The sequence below is a fragment of the Pteropus vampyrus genome, unplaced genomic scaffold (assembly GCF_000151845.1).
Source record: "Pteropus vampyrus isolate Shadow unplaced genomic scaffold, Pvam_2.0 Scaffold336, whole genome shotgun sequence".
Classification (NCBI taxonomy): domain Eukaryota; kingdom Metazoa; phylum Chordata; class Mammalia; order Chiroptera; family Pteropodidae; genus Pteropus; species Pteropus vampyrus.
The window spans coordinates 486715-500756 of NW_011889117.1; the positions used below are offsets into that span (position 1 = coordinate 486715).

General features: G+C 45.4%; 1 protein-coding gene and 1 pseudogene across 1 annotated transcript; one reads left to right on the forward strand and one right to left on the reverse strand.

Moving 5' to 3' along the window:
• Positions 1 to 405: 405 nt before the first annotated feature.
• Positions 406 to 678, reverse strand: LOC105304274 (annotated as a pseudogene).
• A 3924-nt stretch (positions 679 to 4602) lies between these two features.
• BPIFA2 (BPI fold containing family A member 2) lies at positions 4603 to 11151 on the forward strand. Its single transcript, XM_011378362.1, has 7 exons — positions 4603 to 4759; positions 6406 to 6550; positions 7216 to 7323; positions 8240 to 8392; positions 10548 to 10629; positions 10829 to 10892; positions 11105 to 11151. Exons 1-7 carry the CDS (start codon positions 4603 to 4605, stop codon positions 11149 to 11151), a joined length of 756 nt encoding a protein of 251 aa, XP_011376664.1.
• Positions 11152 to 14042: the final 2891 nt, after the last annotated feature.

The following is a 14042-nucleotide window of genomic DNA, read 5'->3' on the forward strand; positions in this document are numbered from 1 at the left end:
TTTGGTACATCAGGTTCCGACAAGTCTCTGGGTTTAAAGGAGTCAAGTCTATGCTTAAGGTAGAGAGAGAGAAAAAGACATAAAAACAAATTTTAGCTTTTCCACTCCACAAGCTCTTTGTGCCAAGGTGGCTAACGTGTGCCAACATCAAGTGATCCTTTCTCCCAGGAACCAAGAGGAAGTCTCTCAAAACTAGAAGAGAAAGGTGTTTTTCTCCATGTCAATCCAGCTTTCGAGACATTCTATTTGTAATATATGTCCTTCCCCGAAAAATAACAATGAAGTGTTCTGTGTGCTAACAACATAGCTTTTAAAAATGTAAGACGAAATTCTGCATTTTTATAAAAATGGTATTTCAAACTGTACGGTCAACAGAATTACACGGTTATCAAAAATGCTCGTACTTCACTTGGCATCCCCAGCACCTTCGGCTTTCTGTGCCTGGTCTGTTTTTGGTTTCTTTGTTTTCTGCAGGGTTATTGCCATCCTTGCCAGCATCAGCTTTCCCCCTTTTCCCTCTGGATACCTTCTCTCTCTTCTTTGCAGGGGCCTTGTTAGGCTTGGGCTCTGGTGTTGAAGCAGCAGGTGTAGCAGATAACCTTGCAGTCTTCTCTGTGGTTGAGCTTTCACCCTGGCTTTATCTCCTTTAGCATCCCACTCAGCTTTTCTCTTGGGCATGACGGCGCCAGCCCCAGGACCTAGGCACTGGACAAGGGGATGCAGTGGCGTGGGCTTTGGTCAGTCTGGGGGTCGTCTTCGCTTCTTCACACTGCTCCAAGCACTCATATTTTAAATAAGCGTCCTAGGTAATTCTGTTTAATTTTTGTTTTTCAGGCTATTACCCAGAGGAGAAAATTCCAGCAAAACTAAAAGATAGGCAATAAAAGAGGAAAATAAGTGGGGTTCAAGTTTACTCGTGTGGCCTCGGATGAATCCTTCTCCTTCTCTGGGCCACAGGCTCCCCAAACTTCCCAGCAAGGACGGTAAATTGATACACTCTAAGCTCTTCTCTGTTTTAAGTGCAGTGTGTGACCCTCAAGGATGTTGATATGAATCTTCATAATGCATGAGTCAGGACTGCTGTGGGTTTCGGTGGCAGAAATCCAATTCACAGAGAAAGGGAGGGAGACATGTATTTGAGCTGAAAAGTCCAAGGGAATGTATGACTTCAGGCACAGCTAGATCCAGTATTTTTTTATTTTCTTAGCATTGGCTTCATTTTCCATTCGGCTTTACCAGATAATTGTATCTAAAGTCTTTAAGGAAAACAAACAAACAAACAAACAAACAAACAGATTCAGGCAATCTGAGGAGACCCCAATCTGTCTTTGTGGGTAGGGAGCCCTTTCATTCAGAACAGTGGTAATATGGTCTCCGTGATTCTGTAAAAGGTTCTCCTCACTGTAGGCAGTGAGATGTATCTGTTGTCTTCATATGAGTCTAGCTTGTGCTGTCTTGTTCATGTGCATGCATGAACACGTGTGTATGCGTGGACATGCACATATACATATGTGTAAGTGTGCACATGCTTGTTTAAGAGTTTCGCACACACTATTGGGAGTAGGAACCAGAAGACCCAGGAAGAAGGAAGGCATGGTTTCTCCCCACTTTGGGAGATTTAGCTTAGTGTAGACCAGGCTTGGGAGTCAGCCAAATGCTTTAGCAGATACAGGCCTTTGAGGGTGTGGCAAAGTCCTGTCTTTATGTGAGCTGAGGCCAGTGGAGCTGCAGAGCATTGGGTTGACCTGAGAATAAGGCTCCCCAGAGAGCAGGGCCTTTGAGCTGCATGTGAGAGGACAGGGTCCTCTGCTTGTCTTACTGCCTCTGCACCACTCCCCCAGACCCATGCCTAGGGGACGAGAGCTTCTAGTTAGTGTCACCTCAGAGCTCAGCTGTGTGAGGCAGCCAATGCCAGTAGGAGATGCTGGCTTTGTCCTGGGTGTGGTCCATGCTGAGAAACAGCACCCAGCTGAGCCACTGTGACCCCAGGAGGCCACAGCAGGGCAAAGGTAAGGTCTTAGGAGGTGGGAGGCTGAGAAAAGGGAAGTGACACGAAGCCTGAGGGGAAAATATCCATGTGGGGACAGCTGGACTCAGGTAGAAAGGGGACCCAAGAAGAAGGATCACGAAATGTGAAAGAGTGGTCTTTGAGCAATAGACCAAGGAAATTTAGAATCACAGCTCAGAGTCACATCTCAAAGTCACGTCAAGTCTCACAGGAGCTTAGCAGTCACTGAATCCAATTTCTGAGTATCTCTGGTAATGGGGACCTCACCACATTCCCAGGTAGTGGCTAGTTTTATAGGATGTCCCAAAGAGAGGCTTGGAACATTCTAGAGACAGGTCCGAGTCTCTGAAACCCACAAGTGAGGAAAGCCTTGGAGCACAGAGTGGCAACAATTTGCTGAGGGCAGAGAAAAAAAATTTTTAAATAAAATTGTGATTTGCTGTGAAAGAAGCCATCATGGAGATGAGGTTAGAGATGATGAGGAGGGGCCACCTCATGTGGGCGGTCAGGGAGGTTCTGAAGAGGTGACATCAAGAGCTGGGGGCAGCTGGGGAGAAGAGTCCTGGGCAGAGAGAATGGCTTATGCAAAGGCCCAAAGCAGGAAAGAGGTCGGAATCTTCTGGACTAGAAAGAAGACAGGTAGAGGCCGGGAAGGAGAGGTAGGAGATAAGTTTGGAGAGGCAGTGAGCAGATGACACAGTCTCCTGTAGGGCATGGTAGGACTTTGGGTTTCAGCTGAGTGACACACCTCTGGCTGCTGTGCTGAGTAGTGTGGATGGGGCAAGTGCGCAGAGGGACGCCAAGGATGAGGCCGTGATGCGTGTCTCTTGACACTGGCTGTGCAGCCTCAGGCAAGGCATTTAATCTTTCTGGGCCTCACTGCTACCCACACATAATAATATAGAGGCAGATTTTGTTCACTCTCAGGGTGAGAACAGGCAGGCATAAGGGGTAGTGAGTTCCCCATCACTGCAAACATTCAATATCTCTCCACCATGAGAGATATTGTAGAGAGCGCTCAGACAGCAGAGAGGATTGGGCAGAATGACCTTTCTGGTTGCTGTTCTAACTTTCTGTGGGCCATAGTTCTGGCCCCATCTCTGTCCATGTCTTGCTGGGTGACCTCAGGTTTGTTGCTTCCCCTCTCTGAGCTTTGCTTCCAAATGATGACAGAATTAGGATGGATGATCACTATAGGTTTTCCCACTAGCAATTCTCCAATTTGTCTATCTGTAGTTTTCACCCTAATCCCCACGCACAATGGCCACCATCTTGGCAGCTAGAGACTCCATGAGAACCCAATCTTAGTCTTGGCAGAAAGTTCTCCCCATATACATTCATTCCAACTCAAGCATCCTGGGTGACCTTTGGGTTGGAAGTCTCTCTGCTCATCCTGGATAGGGGTTATTTTCTTTGGAGTCTCCTTGGATGGCCCCGGAACCAGGGCTTGCTTCCATGGACAGCTTCTCATCCTGTACCTGCCAATATAAGGGCCACCACCACCCAGAAGAATTCCAGGAGACTGTCCAGGGAAACAAGGATTCGTGAGCATCCTTCTCCAAACCTGTGAGTGGTGGGCTTCCCCTTGACAACATCCCAAAAGGTGGTCTTCAGAAGGCATTGAGGGCAGGAGGCAGAGTGATGGGGCTGCTTGGATTAGTTAATATTTTGAATATAAAAAGTTAAGAGATAGATATAGATTATGTTCAGAGAAGTGTCAAACTGATGAGCAATGCAAGGTCATGACGTGGTGCCCAGTTATTTGTTCATACTTTTATTCTGCAAATGTTTTCTTGTCGTACTGGGTGTGGTCCATGCTGAGAAACAGCACCCAGCTGAGCCACTGTGACCCCAGGAGGCCACAGTGGCTCAGCTGGGTGCTGTTTCTCAGCATGGACCACACCCAGTACTGGGTGCAGGCTTTTTGCTGGGGGCTGGAGATTCGACAGTGAAATAAGTCACAGTTCCTTCTCTAAGGAGTTCACAGCCTGGTGGTAGAGACTGACAAGTCATCAGGTAATTGGTACCCAGGACTCTGATCAGAGAAAGAAGGCAGAAAAAATATGGAGTGGAGTCCTTCACCTAGACTCTGGGGAGGGGTCTAAAGTGGATTTCAAAGAAGGCATGATGTTTTACTAAAGCCGGAGAGTCAACAGGAAGTGACTTTGGTAAAAAAAAAAAAAAAATGCAAAGAAGAAGACAGATGTTTCAGGCAAAGAAGCCAGCATGTGGAAAGGACCTTTGTGTAAAGAGCGTGGACTTATAGTCTAGTGTAATTTTTCAAACCACAGCTCCTCCATTCACTGGCTGTGTGTCTCTGGGCAAGTTGCTCTAGCTTTCTGCCCTAGGTTGCCCATCTGTAAAACAGGAGATAAGCACATTTATCTTAAAGGAATGTTAAGTTAAGAGTGGTAGGTACCCCCCGTGGGGGAGGCGGAAGGGGGAAAGCAGGGAGGGAGAAAAAGTAAAAAAAGAAAATGTTAAAAATTAAAAAAAATCTTTTTTAAAAAGAGTGGTAGGTACTCATTGATTCCTTTTCCTTCTGCTAATTCTCACTTTTATTCCTCCCATGAATGTTCAGGTGTCAGGACAAGATGTTTCAGCTTTGGAAACTTGTTCTCTTGTGCGGCCTGCTCACTGGGACATCGGCATCTCTTCTTGAGAGTCTTGACAACCACCTGGGTAGTGCTGTGAATAGCCTGAAATCTATTCTTGATAAAGGACTTGATACTGTTGACAATACACTTGAAGGTGAGTTAACAGGAGTGATGATAGGTGGCAACCAGAAGCCTGCCTTCTAAACACTATGCCTGCATTACCAGGAGCTGCCACCAGGGGCTGCCTTTTAAGGGTGGTTTATTGGGAAAAGTGATTGGTTGCTCAGTACCTGGTTCATTCACTTATTATTTTTCTATTAATAAGCAATATTTAAATGAATACACTTTTACATATTAAATCATGGCAAAGTTTTTCCAATATATGCATAGAATAAATTCGTAAAAGAGATTTCAAAAGTTAAAAGGTATGTACATTTTAAGTTACAGTGTATGTTGAAAAATAAACCCTGCCAATATTTTCTTCAACAGTCCGTGAGAATATCTTTCTTTCTGCTCTCTTGACAGCACTGGTATGGACAACTTAAAAGTTTTGCCAGCCTCAGAGATGAAAGATTCTAGTTCATGTCACTTTACATTTCTCTAATGATGGAAGAAACCACTCATTTTTACATATTTTTTAGCTTTTTACATATTTTAACTTAAATATTTTGTGCATATTCTTCTATTGGGTTGTTTAGGTTTCTTATAGATTTGTATTAACTCATTGGAAATCGAGGAAATTAACTCTACCTGGCCTAGGTAGCTGTATATCTACTTTTATATTTAATTATATCTCCTTTTTATTTTGATTTCTTAAAAGAACTTTGACTTCCTTTTCATTTTCTGGAAACATTAAAAGCACATTGACAAACATTTATAGGACATAGTAACTTCTGTAAATGAATGCCTTTCAGATCTTGTAAGAGTTTAGACAACCTTCAAACATACAGAAAAGACCCAGTCTCAGATTTTACTCCTGAGAAAACTGAGCTCAGAAACAGAAATGTCTGGGCCAAGTTCACTTAGTCAGTTATAGTACCAGACATAGTTTTATTTAAATTAGGATTCTCTATTTGCGTCGCTGTAACTAAATAGATACTATCCATGGCAGAGCCAAGTTACAGTACTATGATTACATATCTTTTCCTATAGCCTTTTGTTTTCTCTTGAGTTAGTAATTGCCTTGTTGTTTCTCACTCGAATTATTTTACACATGTATTCTTAACTCTTTCCGTATGCACCATTCTACATCTGTTCTATCTAATCTCTCTTTTCTTTGGAGACCTCCCATTAGGACATTATGTCCTTCTGCTCCTGGGCTGCTGCAAAGCTCTCATCCTGGGACTCTCATTTGCTTTGTTTATGGATTGGAGTCATATTTTTTTTTCTTAATTCTATATTTTCCATATTTTAGTTTGTTCTCCCATTTTGTTTGACTTAGTTTTTAAATTCACGTGGACATCTCATATAAAGCAAGAGACCCCTAAGTCACTACGAGAAGCTGGTGTACAAGCATCATCAATTGCCTGGTCAATTGATTGATTGCTTCGTTGATAAATAATGAATATATATTAGAATGAAGGCAGCATGGAGAAACAGCATGGAGGAACTTTAGGCACGTTTCTTAAAATTTCATCCTTTATTTTTTCATCTGTAAACTATGGATAATATCAATACCTTCCTCACTGAGTTATGAAGATTAAATGAAATAACATAGGCAAATAGTCTTATCTAGTACTTGGCACATAATAGCTGCTTCATAAGTAGTATATAACACTAAACAGCAATCTTTTTTGTCAGCTGTCCTTGGGAAAGAGAAGGACGATGTGGCCACATTTCAGGATTCTAAGGTTTGGCAATCGACCAAGCAGAAGTTCCAGGATGCTGAAAACTTGGTGAACAATGGCTTTCCTAGTATCTTTCCAGTTAAGGACAAGGATTTGGGGTGAGTTGGTAGAGATCTTCATAGTAGAGATCTTTGCTCCAAGAAAAGAGAATACATGGTGTGGGGCGGGGGGTAAATTTAAGATTAAAGACAGAAAGGTGACAAACACTGTTTTTCTCACAAAGCCAAGGTGGTCTGAGGCCAGGTCCACCATAGCTTGAGTATATAAGAGGCAGGCCACAGGGCCAACCTGGACATTGCATGGGTTTGGGCTTCCACATTCTGTAATTCCAAGGTCAGGGTGAAGGCTCTCTTCATTATCATTTCCACCTTTTTGTTATTGCCTGAATTCCATTTTCCAAGGAATAAGACTTTCTTCTCCAAATATAGCTGAGAATAAAAGTCTGAATCCCCTTAGGAGAGAGGAAACTGGAATTCACACCCGCTGGCTCCACACATAGAGTTTTGGAGTGAAACAGTTCTAGGTTCAAATTCTGGCTCAGGCAATTATTTCCCCTAGAATCTTGGGGAAAACCACATCTGTCTGATCCTTAGTATGCCATGCCATAAAATGGAGACAATCAAACCTCTGAAGAGGGCTATGGTAAAGACCAAAGCAGGCAAGGTTGATGAGACCAAATGCTCAGCACAATGCTGGCATCAAGCAGTGCTCAGCAAATGGCTGTCGTGAGGAGTGACAAGGGTGAATTCTGGTTTTTGGACAGGTTGAGAATCAGTGATACCCACATCCTGGATGTCAGAACTGAACTGGCTCCTGATGGCAGAAACCTTAACCTGAGGTTCCCCATCACTGCTAATGTCATCCAGTCCTTGTGAGTATGAATTAGAATTTGGAATTTGGGGAGGCAGTGCAGCATAGCCAAGGGATCTCCAAATTGGAATCGGTCACTTTTCCACACTGCCGTGTGGCCTTGGGCCTCAGTCTCCCAATCTGTAAATGAGGAGACCTTTCCCACTCTGGAATCCTAAAGTTTAAAAAGTTTTGATGAACTTTGGCCATAACCAAGTCTCTTTCAAAAGAATTTTCTATTAAATATATTTCCGGAACCATAACATTTATCTAATTGTAAAATTTGCAAACATTGAGAAAACATGAACATTTATAACTCTTTGGCAAAATTTTCCCCAGCATTATTTTGTCTTTCAAGATTCTCCTTAAATAGCAGTGACCATTATGGATAAATGCATATAATAATGTATACTATATAATATAACTTTAAAGCATATTAATTACTTTAAAAGAGCAGGATAGGAAAATGAGCACCTGTGGATAATGTTTATAAGTTACATGCATTATAATTCCATCATTCGTTAGCTATGAGATCTTGGGAGAGTTACTTAATCTCTCTATACCAACTTTTTCTCATTCTAAAAATTGAGATGATAGTACCTTCCCTCATGGTATTTCCCTCATGCTAATGATTAAATGGATTAATCCAGGTAAAATACTTTTTAAAACTGCCTAATACATAATTTGTGTTCAATAAATCCTAACTATTATTATTTTCATTATTAGCGTGACACTATATAAGAATTTCATATAAACCAAACCCATGTGGCTAGAAAAAGAAGCCCTTAATGTAAATATGTTAATCCCATAAAGAACATGGACAATGTTGACATTATCCGTAGATATCCTAGATATTGTCCACACAAGTAAAGGAACCTGAGTGGGCAATGTGAAAGTCCTTCTAGACCCTTCTTCACTGTGAACCTTATTTCCCACAGGCCTCTCCTTGGCCAGACAGTCAACCTGAAGGCTTCCTTGGATCTCCTGACTAGTGTCAGAATTGAAACCAGTCCCCAGACTGGCCTCCCCCTAGTGGTCCAGAGAGAATGCATCAGTGACCCAGCCAGTATCCATCTCACCTTGCTGGGCAGGTAAGGCACATCCATTTCAGTAGAGCTGGGCTCTCAGAGGAGTTGAGGACCCCTAATTTCATCACTATTCCTATACCTGGGAGGTGGCACATGTGATGAAAAGAGTTTAAGCTCTGTAGTCAGACAGACCTAGGTTCAAATACCAGTGCTGTCACTACCTTGTAACTTTGTAACCAATTTAATCTCTCTCAGTCTCAGTTTTCACATCTGTAAGCTGAAGATGATAGTAATACCTACTCATAGTCTGCTGAGCTGACCAAAAAAATATAAGTGTTTAGCATGAAACCTGGTACATACTAAGCTCTCAGTAATAAAAATACCCATACTGACTTTCTGTCTCCTTGTTCTTTCCATTACTGAAACAGGAGTGTTGACCTCTCCAACTGTAATCGTGAATTTGCTTATTTCATCTTTCAGCTCTATCGGAACTTTCCTTCTTGCTTTTTGAAGCTCTGTTGTTAGGTGCATGCATATTTTGGATTGCTATGGCATCTTGAAGAATTACCCTTTCATCATTATGTAATGTTCTCAGTCATCGTCGTCGTCATCATCATCATCATCATCATCATCATCAACATCATCTTCATCAATTGCATTTATCTTCCTGCCTCCAGTTGGGAGGGGGAAGAGGAGTAAATGCCCACCATGGGCTCTAATTTCAGATTGTCCCTAAATGGTCCTCCACTGGAAAATTCCTGAAATGAGATCTTGAAAACGTAATGCTCTCCATTTAAATCATTGTTCCCTCTTAATCCACAAAATCTACATTTTAAACTGTGTAAGAGTAAGTTTGGCCCCCAGAAGAAGGTGGAGACAGAAAGGGACACCCTGGCTGTGGCTAGGAGAGGAGAAATGCTCTGGAAGCTGAGGACTGGGGCAGGTTTGCTTTGGTAGGAAATAAGTCTGGGCCGTGAGCAGAGGACAATCCACCCTACCCCCACAAGGGATCTGGTCAGACGTTGCTTAAAGACCCCACCTCAAACCAAAGAATGGCCCTCAGGGCCTGATGTTAGGTGGAAAGGCTGGGATGCAAATTTAGAGGCCTGATCCCTGCTAGGCACTGCCTCTGGGTCTCAGTGTCCATATCTGTAAAATGGCATTCCACTGTGCTGCTCCAAATCCTCTCAGGGTTTTTCTTTCCACTTTGGATGGAATCCCAAGCCCTACTTATTGCCACCTAGGCTCTGTGTGATCTGGCTCCATCCTCACATCACTGTACTCTTCCCTCGCTCGCCCTGCTCCAAACATGCTGGCCTTTGCTCTGTGCCTCAGACTAGCTCCTTCCCACCTCCAGACCTGTGCACAGGCTCTTCTGGCTATTTAAAACACCCTTTCCCCAACTCCAACTCAACATATTTTTCATCCTTCATGGTCTAATACAAGGTTCCTTTGATTCTCTCAAAAGTATCTACTCCCACTCTTCAGAGTACTTGACACAAGTTGTTATTATATATTTAATTGTATGTTTATTTCATTCATTCTTTCAGCTGAAAACGTATTGAGCATCTGTTACATGCCGGGCAGGCAGTGTTCTGAGCTCTGGAGAACTTATTGGTGACAACAGACAAGGACCCAGTTCTTATGCATATTTTTGTCCTGAGAGAAAGGCAGACAGGCGAGCATTCAGCCCCTCAATACAGGAGAATGTCAGATTGTGATGAGCCATGGGCAGAGCAGCACACTTAACAGGGAACTATGATACAAAGCCCTCCCTTAGGTGAGCAGTCAGGATGGGCTACCATGAGGAGGTGAAAGTTATGCTGAGAACTGAAGGTGGGAAGGAGCCAGCCTTAGCATGACTTGTTTAATGTTTAGGGACCAAGCTAGGAGCTGTTTGTGTTTTGCTCATTCCCATATCCCCAGTCTAGCTTGGTCTCTGAAATATAGTTGCTGCTCTATAAATAATTGTTTAAGAAATGAATGGGGTTGTGATGAGATTCTCATGAGGTATTGGGGTGAGCTGCTGGTCAAACACGGAGTTCTAAGTAATGATTCTCTTGGACGGAAGCTCTGTGCTTCGAAAGGCATTGCAGAGTCCCTAGAGTTTGCTTCCCTGCCTTCAAGGTGCTTTGCCGTCTCCTACCCTCACCCCACTCCTGTCACTTGGCCACTCTGCCCACTTGACCATGTGTTATTAGTTCCTTCTCTTTTCCAGACGGAGTGAACTGGTCAGCAAGCTCGCAAATATTGTGTCCAGCGTAACAAGAAAGACTGTGTCCTTCCTGGTGCAGAAGCAGGCGAGTCTTCCACTCTTTGGGGCCCAGAGCCAGGCTTGATGGGGGGCAGTATGGAAGGCCTGGCTATACTTTCTGGGCTCCTTTCCTTCTGAAGTGCAAAATTCTCATTGGGCTATCAGCTGAAACCTGCCTCCCAGCTGATAATGGATCTGTCCTTTTTCCTCTTCCGGTCCTTCTCCTTCTCTCTCTCCCCACTCAGATGTGCCCACTGGTCCAGGCCATCACCTCTGCCTTGAATGTGGATTTCATTCAGAATGCCATTGGTAAGTCACAGCCTGGGGAAGTAGAGACGTTCCCTGTGCAGCCTTCCCAGGGCAGGCATGCAGCTCTGTGCCCACCCCACAGGCAGATCTGGTCAGGGGACCCAACACCCTAAGCAAATTGGGAGAGTGTGTCTAGAAGGATCCCTGCAGAATGGAGGGGATTCTATAGGCCTCTGAGAGCTCTCTACTGTCATCCTTTTGTAAACCTGCAGAAGCTGCCTGGCAGAATGATGTAAGAAAGAAGATGGGCCAGATCTGAGTTCAAATCCTGGCTCTGCTTCTTAGCAACTGTGTGGCTTTGGTCAAGTGGCTCTGCCTTTCTGAGCCCTGGTTTTCTCCCGGGTATAACAAGGTTGTAAACATTTTGAGTTTGTTGAGTGGATTAAAAGAAAAGGCATAAAGAGCCAAATATCCAGTGGGCATTGCTAATAAACACCTTCCCTTCTTTATCCCTTCTTACGAGAAGCTAGGGCTTCTCCTCCAGACACTGGGGGCTTTCTTTGGCCTTGGGTCTCCAGGCATGGCTGGGGTTGCTAGGGATGCCGAGGCAATAGAAATGGGGTAAGTGGATGTGTTAGGGTCCTGGAGGTGGCCCTTTTATGAAAATAGCTGCAGGTCCAGTTCTTTGAGCAGTAACTCTGTGCTCTGCATACACCAGCTCATTGGATCCTCACAACGACCCCGTGGGGTTGGTACTGTCATTGTACTCATCTTACAAATGAACAAAGGAGGCTCAGAGAGGTAAAGTGACATGCTCGAGGTCCTCTGGCTGTCAGACTGACCCACTGGAGAGTGGCAGCCATTGAGGTCTGGTTTTTATTTGATGGAGACTGAAGCCTGCTATTGATTTTGTTTCTCCAGACAATCTTCAGCATGGAATCAACCAGCAAATCAGTATCTGAAGAGGGCAGAAGAGGAGGACCCCTGCGATTTTCCCCACTGGTGAGGGGCCAGGCTCTGTGCCCCATGCTAAGGGAGGATGAGGCTCCTCTTTGGGGGCCTACAGTGAAGCCAAAGCAAAGCCTGCATTCTCTTGTTTTTCTAGCAGCAGACCAAGTCTTGGTCTTGGTCTTAGACTGAGGCTTGACCTTAGTCCCAAACGGAGACCTGATCCTGGTCATACTCCGAACCCTGAGCCTTAATCACACACCCGCTGTGACCTTGGATCCTAGCCACAGACTGAGCTTCAACCCCAGTTATTGACTGAACCCTGACATTAGTCACAAATTGGGCCCTGACCCTGATCTCAGACTGATCCATGATCCTGATCACATACTGAGTCCTGAACCCTGGCTCCAGTCTTGGCCTCTGATTAGTCTTTTTATGTCTTCTATTGTTCCTAAGGTGAGGGAAGGGGAGAGTGAAGGGATAAGGATGGGTCAGTGCCAGGTGCCAGAGAAAGACCCCAAACCACAGGTGCCAGGCCCCTCTTCAAGGCCTTAGAACCTGCAGGATGTTGTTGGAAAGAATTTGGGCAGCAGTGTCTGCTGAATAGCAGATGCCCGTAAAGGCCCCTTTGCTGTCAATGACCTAACCCCCTGTGGTCTCATTCCAGATTAATTCCCAGTGGCTTGACGGCATTCTCTTGTAGCATCTCCCTCTGGGAAGGTGATGCCAGCATCCATGGAGTGAAAGCCTGAGCCCAACCAGAATGACCTCATAGTTGAGACAGTAGTCTTTATGCTTGTCACCCTGCACCCCCACCAATAAAAGCCACTTCTGCATCCTCTCGTGTGACCCGTTGCTTTCCTTCCACTGGGGATTTGGAGATGGGGGTTGCAACTAGGGCAGCAGGGACCTGGATCTGGAGCTGGGAAGGACATTTGTGACTATTTGGCTCACCTTGTTTTACAAATGGGGGCACTGTGGCACAGACAGCAAGGAACTGACCTGAGGTCACATAGCCAGTCTGCAGCAGTGGCAGGACCCTTGATTCATCCCTTCACACATTCAGCAGGTATATAGTGAGCACCTGCTCTAGGCCAGGCAGGCAGTGGGAACAAGAAATTTACATTCTGGGGACAACATTACTTGACACGTTCCTTCATTCTCCAGGGACTCTGAAAGGCCTTGCAGAGGATAAGGGGACACCTGATCTGTCTGGATTCAGGAGTATAGGGCAAGGTGACATAAGGTCAGAGGCCTGGACCACATCCTAGCCTGCCATTCCATGCCCTCTGAGTTCAGGCTATGGTTCCCCTTGAGCTAAGATCTCTTCAAGGAATGTCCGAGAACACCTATGGTCTCCAGGACCCAGGGCTCACCCACCTCTCCAAAGCATCGCCAGCATAAGAGCCTGTGTGCCCACCTGCCAGGCTGCATGAAAACCCTGCCTGCCTTGTGAGGCCAAGGGTGTTCTGCTGTCCCATGGAGACCAGCTCCTCTCTCTGGCCAAGGCCCCTCCACCCACTTCCCAGAACTTAGCTCCCCCCAGGCTGTGCCAGGCCGTGGTTGAGACAGCATCACTCTGCTTATACTAAGACCACTGCCATCAGGAAGAGCTGCTTTTGCCTGCACACAAGACCTCATTAATCCCTTACAACACTCCTATACCAGGAGACAACTTTCTTATCCTCATTTGACAGATAAGGCTCGTAGAGGCAAAGTGGCTCATTGGATTCACACAGTGAGCAAGTGGCAGAGCCCATGGCTATGCGATCCTTTGCTCAGAGAAGTGACATCCCAGCTCCCAGGCGCTTTGGCCCAGATCCCAGCAGGTCCTGCTTTCTTCTACCCAGGCCAGATGAAGTCCTTCTGAGGCTGTTCTTCCTCTTCCACATGCAGCCCTCAGTTTCCCCATTTCCCCTCAGGGAAGAGGGCACTTTCCCCACAGTCACGTTTGCCTCTGCAGAGATGCAGCACAGGCTGCACACTGACGCACGCCATTGCCTCAGGACCCCAGCAGCTTCTCCTTTCTAGGAGGGCATCTGACTTTCTCATCAAAAGGCCCAAAGAATTTTTGCCCATTCTGCCAAGCAGCCACCTCGTTACTTTGCACAGCTCTCCCCACAGGAAACTCAGATACAGAGAGGCTAAGGCCACACCGTGGCCTACACCCAGCTGCCAACTCACCCAAGGGCCTCCCTGCTGAAGAAGCCTGCCTCATGGGGGTCAAGTCACTTCAGGGGGCCCTTGAGCCCTTGGGGTGGT

Coding starts and splice junctions, on each gene's coding strand:
- BPIFA2 (XM_011378362.1), top strand. CDS start 4,603: ATGTTTCAGCTTTGGAAACTTGTTCTCTTGTGCGGCCTGCTCACTGGG. Junction 6,551..7,215: donor GTTAAGGACAAGGATTTGGG/GTGAGTTGGTAG, acceptor GTTTTTGGACAG/GTTGAGAATCAGTGATACCC. Junction 10,893..11,104: donor TTTCATTCAGAATGCCATTG/GTAAGTCACAGC, acceptor GTAAACCTGCAG/AAGCTGCCTGGCAGAATGAT.